At 31.3% G+C, this 17,439-nt stretch overlaps 1 protein-coding gene across 4 annotated transcripts; it reads right to left on the bottom strand.

Moving 5' to 3' along the window:
* Positions 1-764: 764 nt before the first annotated feature.
* Positions 765-12,638, bottom strand: LOC112790085 (DNA repair protein recA homolog 1, chloroplastic). Of its 4 annotated transcripts, none has more exons than XM_025832313.3 (14): positions 12,259-12,587; positions 10,636-10,727; positions 10,378-10,453; positions 9,676-9,738; positions 9,466-9,595; positions 9,259-9,344; positions 9,036-9,161; positions 8,762-8,866; positions 8,417-8,473; positions 4,806-4,868; positions 4,655-4,731; positions 3,886-3,958; positions 1,981-2,080; positions 765-1,143 (listed from the first exon to the last, which is right to left on the bottom strand). In XM_025832313.3, exons 1-14 carry the CDS (start codon positions 12,460-12,462, stop codon positions 995-997), a joined length of 1,401 nt encoding a protein of 466 aa, XP_025688098.1. In that variant the 5' UTR covers positions 12,463-12,587; the 3' UTR covers positions 765-994. The 4 variants fall into 4 exon arrangements, with proteins under 4 accessions (XP_025688098.1, XP_072088794.1, XP_029152618.1 ...); XM_072232693.1 differs by having other exon boundaries at positions 765-1,140; XM_029296785.2 differs by having other exon boundaries at positions 765-1,116.
* Positions 12,639-17,439: the final 4,801 nt, after the last annotated feature.

Raw genomic sequence — 17,439 nt, 5'->3', positions numbered from 1 at the left:
ACAAAAAGAACTTATTGTTATCCATGAGTATAAAAAAGAAGGATAAAGACAGAGAATAGAGATATAGATGTAACGTGACTAATGATTAAAACAAAAAAAATTTTTATAGAGTTTTTCTCTTAGTTATCTAGGGTGCAGAGATACCTAGATAATTAGACATGTATCTCAGGTATCCCATTTTTCACTATGAACGCATCCCGGGTACTATGACTCATTTTTTCTCTGTAAGTGTATCTTGAGTATGTTATATCTCGGGTGCTGAGTCGCCGAGATATGCTCTTTATTGCGCTTAGGTCACAATACTTGAGATGTGATACATTGCGTAAATCCGTAAATTTGTATTTTATAGATATTTGTAAATAATATGATTATTTAATTTAAATAAAAAATCCGTATATTAATTTCTTTTCAAAAGAGAAATACTTCGTTTCAAAATTCAAACAGTTAAACTTGATAAGCACGCTTGCATTTTTAAAGCCAAAATCTTTCTGTTGCATATGGCAGCCTTTTCAGGTAGGTTTTTGAGATGGCTTTCGTTGCTTCTAAAGTGTAAGGATAGTAACATCTCTGCCTATGAGGACAGCTGGTAGCTTCAGCTTACGATCTATGGTCTCTTATTTTTCAAAAAGTGCCCCTTAGGGGTCCTATACCTACTTGATTACGCTAAAATTCTTATATCAACTATACGCTTGAGCAATTAGTTAAATAGTATTTCAATAAAATCTTTAAATTATGTATGTATAATATTAATTATCAAAACTCAATTTAAAATTAACATAGAGCTAACAATTCCCTCATTTTTTATAATAACAAACCATACATATTACTAAAAAAATTGTTGATTCTTCGGATAGATGAGACAACAAGTACAGATAACTCGTAAGTCATAACAGACACATAATATATCAAAATACAATGTTATAAGATATCTCTGAGTCAAAATTAGATTAGCTTTCTGGTTTTTGCTTCGCTATGATGCAGCAGCAACTGGAGTTCAATCAACTAACACTATCATGACGGAATTGCAATGCTTTTCTATGTTGAATATTTGAGAAGACAAAATTTTGGTATTGCCAAGGATCTCGGAGTTCAGAGAGGACGAGATTCCAGAGAAGTCTAGTGAGCACAAAAGTCTCAGAACTTCTGGGAGTCAAAGAAAATAGAAAGTTCATGGCTATATGAGGTTTAGAGTTTTGGTCTTATTTTACTGTTGTATCGCTTAAGTCAATTAGTTGAACCATTCTTCAACTATTTAACTAGTTTATACTTCAAATCCTACTAATTCACAATACGTATTAATTCCCACGGACAAAAGAGAGAAACTCAACCCGCTTAAGAGAATCTATTAGGGGAAGTCTTACTTTTCTTTTTCTTGATAACCATAATCGAAAAATAAATGATCAATTTTGAGTGAACAATCAGCATGTTTAGTGGTTTGTGCAATTAGTGTAGGGTGTGTGAACGTGTTATTAAATAAAAATAAAAAAAGATAAAGAATATATTAAAAAGGATAGGGAGAGACTATTTGGAAACACTAATGCCCGTCATCAGCTTCTTCCTCCTCTCAGCTCTCATTATCTCCTAAAAGAAAATTAAAACCTATTTTGAAACAACGGGTAACAAAAAATAATCACGAAATTGATGCAATAGGGAAGAGTTATGGAAATAGATGGCAGCAGAATATAGAAATCATGAGGCCATGACTGAGCACTTATATAGCTTATAAGCAACTTGAATAGAAAGAACCATCATTCCTAGACCTTTCACATTCATTTTTTCCCTTTTTCTGTATTTCCCATGCATCTACTGGCTAATGCTCGCCTTTCACATGATTGTCATCCCATCAATTTAATCAATATCAACCAATGAAACAATTTAATCAATTTCGCAGAGTAAGACAACCCCCCGCCCCCGGCCAGTGCAAACCTTCACCAATTTATCTCCAAAACTTGTTAAAGGAATAATTCTATCTTCACTGACCTTCATCAAAGATATCATCATCTTGATGGAGAACTGGACCGCTCTTTGTGAATGCGAGGTTTGTTTGGTTTGTTCCCTCGACCAATGAAGACCGAACTACCTGCAAGTTAATTTACACATTTTTTTTGTATAACTTAAAAAGTAATCTCAGGTATTCAATACAAGAGAACTTGAGCTTAAAATATAAATATGTCCATTTTTTTACCAGTTGACCATATAATCAAACAGAACTTGTTCAACTTAAAGATCACTTATATAGTTCGTACATAGTGGGAAGGTAGGACATGCTGTACTGCCTGGGACAATGCAGGAGATTCTAACACAAACGAGATTCTAGTCTGTTACACATGAACACCTCTTTATCTTCCTAAAGGGAAGGTTAATTTCATGTTTATAAGGGTGCGAGTGTCATGTAACCTAACATTTAGAGAAGTTTTTACTTTTATAAAGGTGGTCTATGTAATTTACCCTAAATATAAAAATTATAAAGAGCTCCTCAATCTTATTCCTTCTAATTTTCATCTATTGATTATTGCAATAAACTATTTTTTTCCAATTTTAGAATGTGGCAATTGGAAAATTTCAGCAAAGTGTTTACAACTTTACATCAAAATAATAGCAAAGAATATATCAGTCCACATTTATTCAAATTTGTAATACAGCAAGGTATCTCCTGAGTATACGATGTCATAATTGAAGTAATTATTCATTAGTGCTTTACTGTTCCAGATGATGCCCCCAACTCATCATGGTGAAACAGCTTCCGTTATCATTATTGGTTATTGCCATTTGATTAATTAGACACCCCTCCCAATTTCGTTGCTGAGTGTTATTACTGCTATATTTTAGGGAATAAAGCAAATGTGCAAACTTTCAACCGGAAGAATTCTAGTGCCAAACTTCACAAAGCTTAATCTGTTTAATCCTAGCTTTCCCTTGAAACCAACCGACTAATTGACAGCTGCTGAGACCACTTCTAAATTTTATTTTAGGAATTGAAAACCATTCTTCTTCCTCGTAGGCTACAATTCTTTCTAACCATAGACAAGCTCATGACCTAAAGATTGGCTTTTCAAAAGTGGCTTATTTAGTTTTCCCAAAATTGTAACAGCTATATTTGGTAAATAAAAATGATAGTGACTTTCAAAAGCATAAGCTACAAAAATTGTGTTTGGGAAAATTGTTGTTAATATTTAAAATGAATTTAGTAGGTATAAATGTAACAAAGACAAAAATTAAATGTTCAATAATATATAAAGCTATATTAGATATTTTAACTTTGAAAAACACAAGCTATTTTTGAAAAATATATCTTTATAGGTGCTTTCAAAAAACATTCCTAGCTTTTCAATGCTAAACAAATATGCACATAATTTTTTGATAGCTATGCTGCATGACTAAAAATATATTATTTTTAGCCAACACTAAGCCCTAAATACTAAATTCAAAATCATACATCCGAATAGTATAAAAATAAGGTGTTGTCCAAAGTGTTTGGCTAATATTGATAAAAAGTATTAGACCCCTAGCAATTCTCTCTTTTTTTTTTAATTTGCAAAATACAAAATGAGATGTTTGTATCTTCACAAGCACCTCTTCAAAAAGTTTTATCAAATCAGGCGTTCAGCACCGATGAATGTAGCAACTGTTGTCTGAGACCAGAATAATGCTTCAATTTATCACTTGGTGACCAATGTATTTAGAATACTAGTACTAATATCTAATTTTCGGCTACCGAGGTAAATTCGAATTGCAGTTTTCTACCAGATGGTGGGAAAAAAGAAAGTAACAAGCTATGAATAAAGCAGAAGGCAAGCTCACATTTCATGGCAATAAAGAAAAACAAGAACCTAGTTTACCATACACTCGAGTCAAATAGCATATGGAAGGTTCAGACTGTCCAACCTTTTCGATTTCCTCTAAAATGTGTGTGTTCTCCTTCAAGTACTGTATTGCTTTCTCCCTTCCCTGTCCCAATCTGTTCCAAGACAAATTGAAAATAGAATTCATCCATGAGAATTTCTCATATTAAGACAGCCCATAATTGAAGGAAGAAAGAGAACTGGAAAGAATGTTTTATTGTTTGTAGAGTTAATTTCCTTCACTGCCAAACCATACGGAATTTGTGTTAGTAGGTACAGGACTAAAGAGAAGACAAAGTTCACATTGTAGGTTTATGCCATTTTAATGAAAATCATGTCTAATGCAATAAAATTTAGGTCATATCGGATGTCCTAGGATTGTAGGTTTATGCCATTTTAATGAAAATCATGTCTAATGCAATAAAATTTAGGTCATATGCATGCGATTGCATCTGTTAGAATCAAAACTGGCTTTCTAGAGTTGGCTATCTTCTATTAGGAGAATTTTAGAATCTGTGACAGATAAAGAAAAATTGATTGGAGAAAAGAGAAAAAGAAAAAAAAAGGGGGGGGGGGTGGTTGAAATTAGAAATATACAACATAATTAAAGCAAAATAATGCTATATATAATTTGCTCTTCCATTTACAAAATACAAATAACAAAAAGCAAATTCTCTAATTAACATTCTTATGAATCTCCCATCTACATGGAGTTGAAGTTCCATGTGAAGTCCTATTACAGAAAGTAAGAAACAATGCAAAACCATAAAAAAAATTGATACTAAGCTTCATAAGAAAGTTTGAGATAATACCGATGGTCCCCATAGCTGTACCAAGAACCTTTCTTTAGGACAATGTCCAGTATTTCTGCACAATCTAAAATGCAACCCTGACAAAAAAATAATGAGTCAAAATAGTGATATACAACTAAGGTTAACAATACTTTTCTGTTGCAACACTCACCAGCTTACTGACTCCTTCACCGAATATAATCTCGAATTCAGCTATTTTGTAAGGCCTTGATACCTAAACAATTCAGAGAGTTAATAACACCATAGTGAAGTATAAAATGTAGCATAATTACCAAGAAGAGAATTTTTAGCTCATCAAAATCTTCTAGCAACCCTATCAAGTATAGTTGTCAAGTGTCATACAAGATAGCATCGAGAATCTCAATACCTGTATTTCCGTTAATTCAGTAAGATAATCATTAGATAATAACTATCAGATGCCTGCATATTGTTATATAGTACATTATTATAAATAATAAATAATGTTTAATAGAACTTTTCAAGTTATCACTTTCCTTTTCAACACTTGATTAAGTGTAACATGAGTGTGGTTGGCCACACAATTATTTTTCTCTTCCCTTTTTGTACTACTATTCTTTTTAAACATAAGAACACCATTAAGGCTACAAGATGAGAACTTAGCGATCCTCCTTACATAACCAAAAGAAACGAAGCTACCATTGAAATGTAACTTTCTGATCTCCCTCGTCTCTTGTACTCTTTCAACCTACTTAGCATTGTAACTGAAACCAAACCTGAGGTAACTTAACGATTCTTGACCATGGGCCCACTCACCAAGTGACAAATTTTTTACTGCCAACCATGTGTTCCTTTTAAATAACCACCATACCCACTATTGTATTGGCACTCAAAAAGATTTCATCCTTCAAAGAAAATACACATCACTATTCGCAAGTTGCAATCAGCACCAAATTTGAGTATAGTCGCTTATCCACCTTAGCATCCTCGTCTCGTCCACACTAAACTTATGCTCATGTTTACAGGTTGCTGCCCAATAATATGTCTCGTACATCATAGTCAGTCTAATGACAATGCGGTAAAATTTACCCTTAAGGGTGCTTTTTGTCACATATGAAGCCCGAAACACTCCACCACTTTGACCAATTTGCTTGATCTTATTATTTACATCTTCCTCTATTACCCCATTTTCTTGAATAATACAACCAAGATGCTAAATCTCTTCACTCATGGTATGATATCTTATTAAATTTTCACTTCTATGTTTGAGTCCACCTTTTGCTTGCTAAACTTACATTTCATATACTGCGTCTTAGTCAAACTAATGCAAGCTCTATGTACCTCCAAAACTTGTAACCACAAATCCACTCATTTAAATCATCCCTCGATTTGCCTATAAGAACAATATCACTCGCAAAAAGTATGCACCATGATACAAGTTCTTGGACATGTTTAGTAAGGACCTCCAAGATAAATGTGGAAAGATAGGAGCTTAGATATGACTCTTGGTGTAATCCTGCACCAATGAAAAATTCCTAAGTTCTCAAGTTAGTTGTAACCCCCATCATATGTGTCCTTAATTATACGAATATCAATTATCTTTACTCCTTTTCTTCTCCAAGATATCCTACAGGACCTCCCAATCTACTCGGTATAAAACTGTGACAAACCCCAACAACCAAGAAGTTCAGGGGCAGCATAGAGAAATTACTCCTTTTAAATATACATATAGCAGGAGAGGAATATAAAAACTAACTAATTAGTAAGGAAGGCATCGTGAATTTAGGGAGTTAGTTACAGAAGAGAAATATAAATAGGAGTGAGGAGCTTTGGTTTAAGGTAGGAAAAGACTAAAGTGAAAATTGTGGAGAGAATTGGCCTCTCAAATGCCAAACGTCATTTCAGTACAGTCATACACACATACTCAATATACTCATTCACTGGTTTGGAGCTATCACATTGATACTCCCTCTTCAGTGATTGCACACTACTTCTATTCTTGTTATTCTTGATCATTCATACTACTTGCTTCTCTACACTTCTTGATCATTCACACACTACTTCTATTCTTGTGATATCTGAGAACCTTACAAAAACCAAACTGATTCTCCGAAAACTATGTCTCTTGTCTTATCCTCCGCTATATCATCCTCAACCATAACTTCAAGATGACTCATGAGCTTCATCCTCTCCAAAGTGCTCTTTCTCCATTTATTTGGCAATCTTCTTAGACCTTATTGTGGTGTAAAATACAAAGTAACTTGAAGCACTTAAAAGGTCTCTTCCTAGTACTAACATAGTTCAGTTATTCCTCTATCTAATCCTCCCTGTATTTAACTATCCCCGCCAAAAGTTCCTCAGTTACAATTTTGTTGGACCTTATCAAACCTAAAGGCTCTCTTCCTATGCTTATCTCACTTGAACACTATACCATGTAATGCTCCCTACCGCAGACAAACTAAAACATAATGGTTTCATTCATATTTTCCCATGGTTTTCTCCATCTTTAACCACTCCGCCTATTTTATATCTGATTTACTTTCCCTGTTGGGGCTTTTAAAGTCGTTTTCAACATGCCCACACATAATTTTAAGTCATCTTCCACCACTGTCCTAATGGATCTTTTACCGCTCAACCTTGAATTCGATACAATTTTATAATTGTTCAATACAAGTACTCCTTAAACTTGAGCAGTAAATTTTATCACAACCAACAACCAAAAGTCTTCCTCTTATTTAAATGTAATTATTCACCTCCAATTTTCATGTCTAACCTAGGATTTGTGTACCTTATATCAATTAATAACAAAGCTTAGATGAGAATGGGTGGCAAGCGGGGAAGCCCGCCCTGCCCCGCCTAGTGAGGCGGTCCTAAAATCCCACCCTGCCCCGCCTAACTGCGAGTTGGCGGGCAATCTCCTCTTTTTTTTTTTTTACTATTAACTATTAAATAATATATATAATTTCACAATCATTTTAATAAATTTATAATTTCTGAAGGCATAAAAAAATTATAATTTTTATATTCACAAACATTAAAGTCTTCGTAATTATAAATATTGTCTCCAATGCAAAATAAACATAATCCAAAACATAATTATAAATATTGTCTCCAAAACAAAATAAAACATAATCTAAAACACTCAATTTTCATCTTCATTCTCTTGAAAGTTGGGTTGGGAGAATTGGGTTTTGGCAAAAAAATTGCAAAAATATCCCCTTGCCAAAAAAACGCTAAGCCCAGCGAGGAAGCCCGCCCCGCCAAAGCCTGCGGGTTAGACAGCCTTTTGCTATTTGGCGATCCCAATTTTTTCCAGCCCGGCCCGCCTTTTGGCGGGTTACGCGGGCCGGGCCGGCGGGTTTAGCCCGTTTGCCACCCCATTGAGATGCACTTGGAAGCAATGATCAAAGATCCTTGGATGATCAGGTTCATCACCAACCCTAATATCCCAGATTGCATTTGATGCAACTCCTAATAAATATTGTGTTTGTAATGATGTTAGTGCTAAGTACTTAATGTGGGAATGGCAAGATCAGATATTGTTCTCATGGCTTTTCCTTCACTTGCATACCAAAATAAGAATGATGTGGAATTCTTATAAACGAAAGTAAACCCAAGCAAGGAATTCAAACAGTACACTAACAGATAGGTAACTATAGGAAAGAAAAAGTCAATTTTCTAACTTCAAAAGGGTACAACATAACTTAAAGAAGAAAGTAATTGGAAGTATGTATCAAGTAACTATGTTAGCTACACAGCAGAAATGAAGAGCTTTCAAATGTGCATTCAAATATTCTAGTTTACCTTGCTCTTTTGCACTCTTGCACGGACTTTAAGGCCAATTTCTTCATCTCCTTTGGCCTAAAATAAAATTAACATTAATGCTTAATACTAAAGAATTTTGAAATAATGATTAAAGATTATAAAGTAACAAGTAATTCTTTGCACGAAAGCCACTAGGATTGGTCCTAGTGGTGAGGGTTTAGGTAGTATGCATGAGGTTCTAGGTTCAAACCTCATTGCTATTGTGGGAAAAAAAATAAAAGTAAAAATAAGAAAAAGTAATTAATGATAGTATGTTAAGGAGACATGCAACTCCCATGTTTAAAATAATACATAACAATATATCAAGAAAGTTATTGTGCTTACAGACTTTATCTTCCCTATAGGACGAACTTCTAGCCGAACTGACGCAAAGAACTTCAATGCAATTCCACCACTTGTCACTTCTGGATTTCCATAATAGACGCCAATCTACAAAACAATTAAGATAAATCATAAAAATAAAACCAAAATATTTAACATATCTCAACACATCATTGAAATTATATAATTAAGTGCTGTGAATTTACAGTACCTATATGATTCAATGCATGCAGTCCTTGACAAGAAGGTTAAACTAATCAAACACAAATGCAAATACCTTATATCTTATTTGATTCAAAAATATTAGTGTACAGCCAGCTTTTGAGGCATTTCCAGACATCTTGCGTAAAGCTTGACTCATAAGGCGAGCTTGCAACCCCATTTGCTGCATTCCAATCTCACCCTATGTATTATGAAGAAGAGTTAGAAATGAAATTCAATTGCCTAAATTATAAAACAAAGCTACCTATAAATAACAAAAGTAACTGTTAGTCTGTTACCTCAATTTCTGCTCGTGGAGTGAGAGCTGAGACAGAATCCACACAAATGAGATCTACGGCACCAGATCTACACATTCGATCTGCAACTGTAATATAGAAATTTCGATCAACTCATAGATCCAATACAGCAACCTGCTATGCAGTAAGGACAATGCAAAACATTAGCTTATCCATTTCAACCCAACCACTTAAAGGCATAGATATTACTCTCAAGAGCCATCTCTCCGTGATCAGGTTGGCAGACAATCAAATTTTCTACATCCACTCCTAATGATTTAGAGTATGCTGGATCAAAGGCGTGCTCAGCATCAACGAGCATTGCATTTCCTCCTAGTTTCTAGACATCACAAATAGAACTGCACATTGGTCTCAAAACATATTTACATCAAGTACGTTATTGTCATATAAATGAATTACCTGCACTTCTGCAATAGCATGAAGTGCAATGGTAGTCTTCCCACTGCTTTCTGGTCCAAATATCTAGAAATATAGTCAGAAGATAATGTCAGTTTGACCATGACAGAACAATTCAGGCATAAAGTAATAAAAAGAATCAACAACCCTATCATGTGTAAATTAATGAACAAAAGAATCAAGGAGCAATAACGCATAAACCAGCTTTTTCGGATAGTTTAATCAGAAGCCCTCCCAAACTACAGTAACATACTCCTATACAGGTTAAGCACTACGTATGAAGATTGATAAATACAGGTCAGGGTACAGAGAGAAACAAGATGAAAATGGGGAAAAGGTAAACTAAAGTGCAGGTAAAATAAAAATAAAAAAGGTCCATAACTCCATGAGCAGTACAAATCCACCATTCAGCTAGTACGTCTTTCAAAGTAATGTACACAAAGAAACCAATGAGAAATTTCCAGCATGGTAACTGAGCAATCCCAACTTGTTGAAGATGCCATAAAACACCAAAACTAGTAACAAATACCACTTGAATAAAACCCCAATGACCCAATCCTTGCAGCTTACAAATATATCTCATTCTTCATAATTCACACCCAATTATTTTACTTACTCCTCACTCCAGAAACCTAAAAGTTGTAAATAAGATGGTGCGAAGAACTAAAAGAACAGTGAGCACAAACATATACCAGGCAACAATACCTCAACAATTCTACCTTTCGGAAGACCGCCACCTAAAGCACAGTCCAAGGTCAAACAGCCACTAGGAAATGTTTCACTGCAACATTCAGGATGATTTTTTTTTTTTGGGGGGGGGGGGGGGGATTCTATCAGCCATAAGTCTAATTTATATGACAGAAAATAGTCAGGGCACAATTTGACATTTTTTTCCCTTAAATATAATACAATAGATTAGGAAAATATGTGATTAAAAATAACTACAAATATGAAGATACATACACTAAAGCTCCCCCAGCACTGCCCAATCTTGTAACACTTCCCTTTCCAAAAGAATTGTTTATGTCATTCATTGCTGCTTCTAGTGCTTTTTGCTGGAACAAATATTTCATTGTCAGTTAAAACAAATTTAAAACTCGTTGAGCAGAAAGTTAATACGAAAATATCCATAAGCTATCCATTGATCATTCAGTAAAAATGGAACAACAACTACATTTATGGGCAATGTTCACATCATGATTTCTTTAAAACAGATAAATAAAACCACTTTAAGAAACTATACATGAATTAAAGCAGAATAGACAATGTTATAAAATGCTATTTCGAACATTAAGATATTGGGGAAGAATAGAAAAGATGATAAGGAGAAATTTTGAATATTGTAATATGACAATCTAAAAGAGCAATAATACATATATAGAAGCTATAAATTTCACATAAACATTGTGTTATTGAATATATCTCACACATCACTCTTATACAATATTGTCTATCTTCTCTTGACAGACAACTCTTGACAAGCATACAATTAAAATTTCCTTTTAAACAATTACAGATTCCCCTCTAAACAAGTGAGAAGATGAACCGTGGCAGCATCTTATGGTTTGAAAATTGAAAGATAATCAAGTAATAAGAAAACCCCCTGATATGAACTAGAAAAACAGAGTCAACTAAAATAAGCACGTCTCCTGAAATGCCTCCTATGTCCCATTTATTCTAGTGAATATGAACTTGCTCATTATAATGCCAAAGAGAATACAATTCAACAGGAACAAGTCATTGCCATTTGAATTAAAGGAGATCTTAGACAAATTCGGGAGATCCAAATTTTTCAGGGAAATGTGTAAAACATACATTCAACTCGACAACATAATCCCGACAACAGTAGCATTCATAAAAGGTGTAAGAAAGAACACAAGATTAGGAAGACATAATAAAAGTGATGCAATCCCCTAAGGAGTAAGGAGAGGAACCCCTTTCCAATATTATGGAAAAATTCAACCCAACCTTATCATAGGCCTTCTAAAATCTAGTTTAGAAACTGCACCTTTTCATCACCTTTTAAACCTAATCAACAACTTAATGAGCTTCAGAGATGCATGCCCGCAAAAGAGAACAACTAAGTGCTTAACAGCTGCTTGGAAATCAACATCTTTCTAGAGATGCTATCAATCATATGTTAGAATATCTGTACCATTTTTTTCCATTTTTGATAGCATACTTAATCAGCTGATGAAAATTCCACTAAAAAAAAAAAAAGAAAAAGACGATAAAACCGTAAAACTCTTATATAAAGGAAGCTTTCCCCAACAGTGATGCATGATGATAATTCACCGGAATACAGAAGTTGCAACAAATGTTCAAAAAATCATTTCGGTCTTGTAGGTTTTACTAGTCATCCTAAGTAACAAACATAAGTCAAATTAATCCCTTGTGGGTCTCAATCTTGAAGGACTAACCTAACTCATTGCAAAGGACTAATTTGACTAACATTTGTTAAAGGACTATTTTGACTTTTGACTTATCGGAACTTACCGGGACCAAACTTAGAGAGAGAGAGAGAGAGAGAGATAATCAGGTAATGAAACAAGAGAAAATAAACATAGAATACGGGGATATGTGTACCCTGTCAACAAAGCGGGGGTCAAAGTCACCAGAAATAGCGCCATTGACTCTGCTTTCAAGCTCGCAGTGAACCCTGAGTTTCTTGGAAGTAGCTGAGACTGGACGAAGACGAAGGGACTTGAAAGGAAGGGGGAGGAAGAGGGCTGAAGAGGAGGGTACTTTGAGAAACGCGGTTTGGGGTTTCAGAGGGAACACCAAATCCATTTAGAATGAAGGACCAATGAAAGAACACTGGTGAGTTGTTACACAAATTCAAAATAATTGTTTCAGCTGAGCGTTGAGGGAGAGACAAAGATACGAGTAAGAGACTAAAAGGACAAAAAGAAAAGAATATGCTTGAGAGTTGAGCCGAAATAAAAAATAAATAAAAAAATAAAAAAAACCAGCCTTGGGTCGGGTTGTTCACCACAAATGCCGGGTAATGTTTTAAAGACTAGAGGACTAAATTGATCCCTACACTTTTGGGCGTAATTTTATTTTACTCCTTAACGTTTAAAATGTTCTATTTAAATTTTAAAAAAATTTATTTAGCTTTAATTTAGTTTCATTAGAGGTCAAGAATAAATAATTAACGAAATATCCTACGTATAGAAACAAAATCGATAATCTGGAGAATAAATACAAGTTCCAGAGACACGAAATCAATCATAAATGTATCAATATATTTATTTATTATTTTTCTTATAATTAAAATAAAATATTTTTTATAAAACTAAAACAAATGTTAAATACATGTATTGATGCATTCACGATTGATTTTGTACCTCTAGAACTTATATTTATATCCTAAATTATCAACTTTATTCTTATACTGCTGTCATGTAGGACATTTCGTTAATTATTTATCTTTGACCTCGCGGTGGGATTAAATGAAAGTTAAATGAAACTTTTTTGAATTTAAATAAGACACTTTAAACCTTAAGGACCAAAACAGAATTACAACCAAACGTAAGGAATTAATTTAATATTTTACCTTAAAAGTAAAATATTCAAAAATTAAATTTAGTTAATTTATTAAAATTTAGGTGAAGTGAAATATGGATGAATCTAGTATAGACTCCCCAAATTTACTACAAATCCAATTTCTCTAAAAATAGTTACAATTTATGAAGTACAGTGAGTTAGCGTATTTATATATTGGATACATTTATAATATTTTTTATATCGTCTAATATATATGTGTAGTGTGTTCAAACATATTTTAATAAAAAAAATTAAATACATTTAAATATATTTAAATAATATTATTTATTAGTATCTCTCGTCCTATTCTTAATATATACTTTTAAAATAAATTTAAAAATAATATATATTATTATTTATTAAAAAAATATTTTAAATATTTTATATAATTAAAAAAAATATTAAAATCAGTTAAAAATTATTTTATATTTAAATATCAATAAAATATTATTATAATTTATCTAAAAAATAATTTATATGTTCCGCGATATAGGTTACGATTGATAGAAATTTATGACCCCAGCACGAAGCATATTTGGAACAATTGAGTTTCGAAAATTATAATTAATTACATAGGACTCAGATTGAACCAGAACGAAATCATTAAGGTGTCTACGGTCTACTGACTATCTCTACCAAAAACTAGCTTAACTAAAAGTCTTTAGAAATTTTTATGCAAACTATCGTAAACTATCAAAATGCAATGAAATAGAACAACTACAGTCTGAAAGGTTTTCACATGTATCACATTACTTTTTTGGTACATTAATATTTTAATTTTTTTTAGCATTAAGATATATAATAAAATAATTAAAAGAATAAGATTAAATAGATATATATTGAGTAGTTTTGTTTTTTTAGAGAGTACCATACAGCAGAGACAAATTATTCCCTTAACTCACAGAAAGAATGAGAAAATTACTATCTTACATTTGTATTGTGTTATTTCCTTTTGATACACTCTTTACTTTTTTTTTTCTAACCAATTTTCATTGATCATTTTATCTCTTTGTTAGCCATTTTTTCCCTCCTTTTCGTTTCTTTAAAACAAATGACTTTCTTTAGCACGATGTACTTTATTTGACTATTTATTTTACAGGATTATTATTATTATTATTATTATTATTATTATTATTATTATTATTATTATTATTATTATGAGATAATACTATTTTGTAATTTAGTTTTGTCTTTCTTGTACATATATAGTACTTACTTAATTTAATTTTCTCCATTATATTGAATACATGTTATTTTATTAAATGCATATTATTTTTCAAAATTTTAAATATTAATTGTTTTAAATAATAATCTATTTTTATTAAGTTATTTAAAAAAGAGATAAAATTAAAAAAGAATGAAAAAAAAGGTAAAAAGACCGTTTTAATATTAGTATAAGTTAAATTTAATTGCTCAAGTAAGTATTATTATAATAATATTAATAAAAATTTGTGCAAGGACAATATTACTTATATTTTAATTTTATCAACTAAACTCATTTTAAAGTATAAATATTAAATTTATTGTGCTAAATTTTTAAGGATAATATAGAATTTTACAATAAATTAATTTTATCTGATATTTGTTAATTAAAGAAATAAATTTATTAAAATATTTTTTAATTAATTAATTAATGACAAGCCTTAGAAAAAAACTAATCTCATCATTATTGTTAATTAAATTATAATATAAGATAGTGGTATGGATAGTTTTATGGGTAAAACTTGTCAAGAAATAACTTAAAAATTGACAATAAATAAATAATAAGGGATTGATAGAAAAAATAAATAATAAATTTTGTGCATCATTAATATTATTGCTGAAAAATATTTATTAAATAATTAAAATATTAAGTCATTAATAAACATCTTTAGGGAAAGACATCTATAGTCAAATTAAAAAAAAAAGCTAGAATTATAGACTCGTGAATTTTGTCAAGCTATAATGAATTAATTTTTTTGTATACAAGAAACCATTTAATAAAAAAAAATTAAAATTAATATTGTTACATGGGTAATTTGGAATAGGTGGATTAGGCTTGAAAGATTAGCCCAAACTTCAGTGGAAGGCGGTCTCCAACTTGATTCACGTCTGGGAGTCACCAAATGAGTTGTATGTTTGAAAGAATGGTGAGTGGTACCTGCAAAGACACTCCAATACTTAAGTTAGCAAGGGGATAAGCAAATTTAGAGAGTATCGGAACTTAGAGATACTTGATGGGTGTCAATGTATTTATAGTGGTGATCTAATAACCACCATTAGAGTAGTTCTACTTTTGGAGGTGTATAACCGTCCTTTTATCTTAGGGTAGTTGTGATATGCCTCCTGAAAGTGGGTTGAGAAATTCCAAGGACAATTACTTATTTGAATAATAAGTGTTATCTGTCAGCTACCCATCAAACCCGACTTTTTTAGGAAGGAGTCCGTGTCGAATCCGACCTCTTCTGAGGAGGTCGGTGGGTGGCGAAGGCCATTCTTTAGACTGGATCTTTTAACATGTGTTTGGACTTGGGTCATAGTGTTGGGTCAGAATATGAACAAATATTAAATCTATTTTTATTAAATTATATTAACTAATTGCTTACACTTGCAAGTTAAGGTTGCTACTTATAATTGATTAAATAAAAAATTTTAGAATCATAATTGTGCTAAATTAATATTATTTTGTTTAACTCTTTTTTCCTATTTTGTTTTATGATAAAATTTAGTTTAACATTTTAGAAAATAATGATAATTCTTATCAAAGAAATAAATGAGCACATAATGAACTTTTTTGTTGTGATTTTTTAGAATCTATTTAGAATAATCATCTTTTAATTTACATTTTAATAAATATTATTATTAATATTTTTTTCATACCGTATGATAATTAAGAAAAGTAAACGAAACAAAAAAATCTTAATATTAGTAAATTAAAGATGGACGAAAAAAATATGTCAACTTCACTATTAAGATGCATGTGCAATATTTTTTACTTATATTATGTGTTAGTTTTTATAGATAATAATATTTAGTTTCACCTTTAATATAGAATAAATAATATTTAGTTTCATCTTTAATATATTATAAATAAGTAGATAAACAAATGCAAAGAAAAGAAACTTTAAAAAGAATAAGAAAAAAATAAAAAGAAAAAAATATTTTAATTATAGAGATATATTTAACATTTATCACCAGTTTTTTTCTTTTATTTTTATTTTTTATTTAAAATAATATAATAAAAGACAAATTTCAATCATATATTATAAAAATATATTTAAAGCAAAATGTTCATGGTGTATTTAAATACTATTATATAAAAAAGAACTAAAAAGATTATATATAAGACAAGTAAGATTGTCTTTTTAATTCATCTATACTTATTAAAGAGAAATAATATTAATATTAAATACATTGAATAACTTAAAAAAATAATAAAATAATACTATACATCCAAATATTTTTGTTAATAAAGTATAACCAAGTTAGTATAACATAACAAAAATCAGTTATAGCTAATATATTCCAAGTCTTATAATTTAATTTGGTTAGACTTGGTTCATAAAAAGATTTGGATGTATAGTATTACTCAAAAAAGTATTTATTTGGATTAAATTTTTTTTGGATGAAAAAACACTTTTTAAAATAATAAAGTAGTTTTATTAAATTTTAAACATATTTAGATGCATTTAAAACAAAAATTTGTACTAAAAAATTAAATTATTTGATTTTTTAAAAAATCAATAATACTTTGATTATAAAAAAAGTAGAAGTAAAATAAGTTTTAATTATTTTTTTTACTAGACATATCATTTATCATAATTTATAATTACAATTTATACCTTTAAAAATAAAAAATAAGTTATTCAAATTGAATAATTTTATTTGAGCAATAAAAAAATAAATTATAACAACATAATTGTTACGGTGGGTAACCGGAGATTGTCTGAATGGATAGCGCTGACTGGCCCGTATATGTGAAGGAGGAGGTTTCCGTGTGAGTGTGCAACTCGGGAGACTCCGTCCGACTTGTGCTCGTGAGTGAATGGGGGGTGGTACCTGCAAAGACACTCCGATGTCTAAGTTAGCAAGAGTGTGAGCAGGTCTAGAGAGTATTGGGCTTAGAGATACCTGAGGGGTGTCAGTGTATTTATAGTGGTGAGCCAATAACCACCGTTGGAGTAGTGCCGTATCTTTAGGGTGTTAACCGCCCCATTATCTTGGGGAGGTTAAGATATG

Source organism: Arachis hypogaea, chromosome 3, assembly GCF_003086295.3.
Source record: "Arachis hypogaea cultivar Tifrunner chromosome 3, arahy.Tifrunner.gnm2.J5K5, whole genome shotgun sequence".
Lineage (NCBI taxonomy): Eukaryota > Viridiplantae > Streptophyta > Magnoliopsida > Fabales > Fabaceae > Arachis > Arachis hypogaea.
The sequence above is the reverse complement of the archived record's forward strand: the minus strand, read 5'-3'. Positions and strand labels throughout refer to the sequence as shown.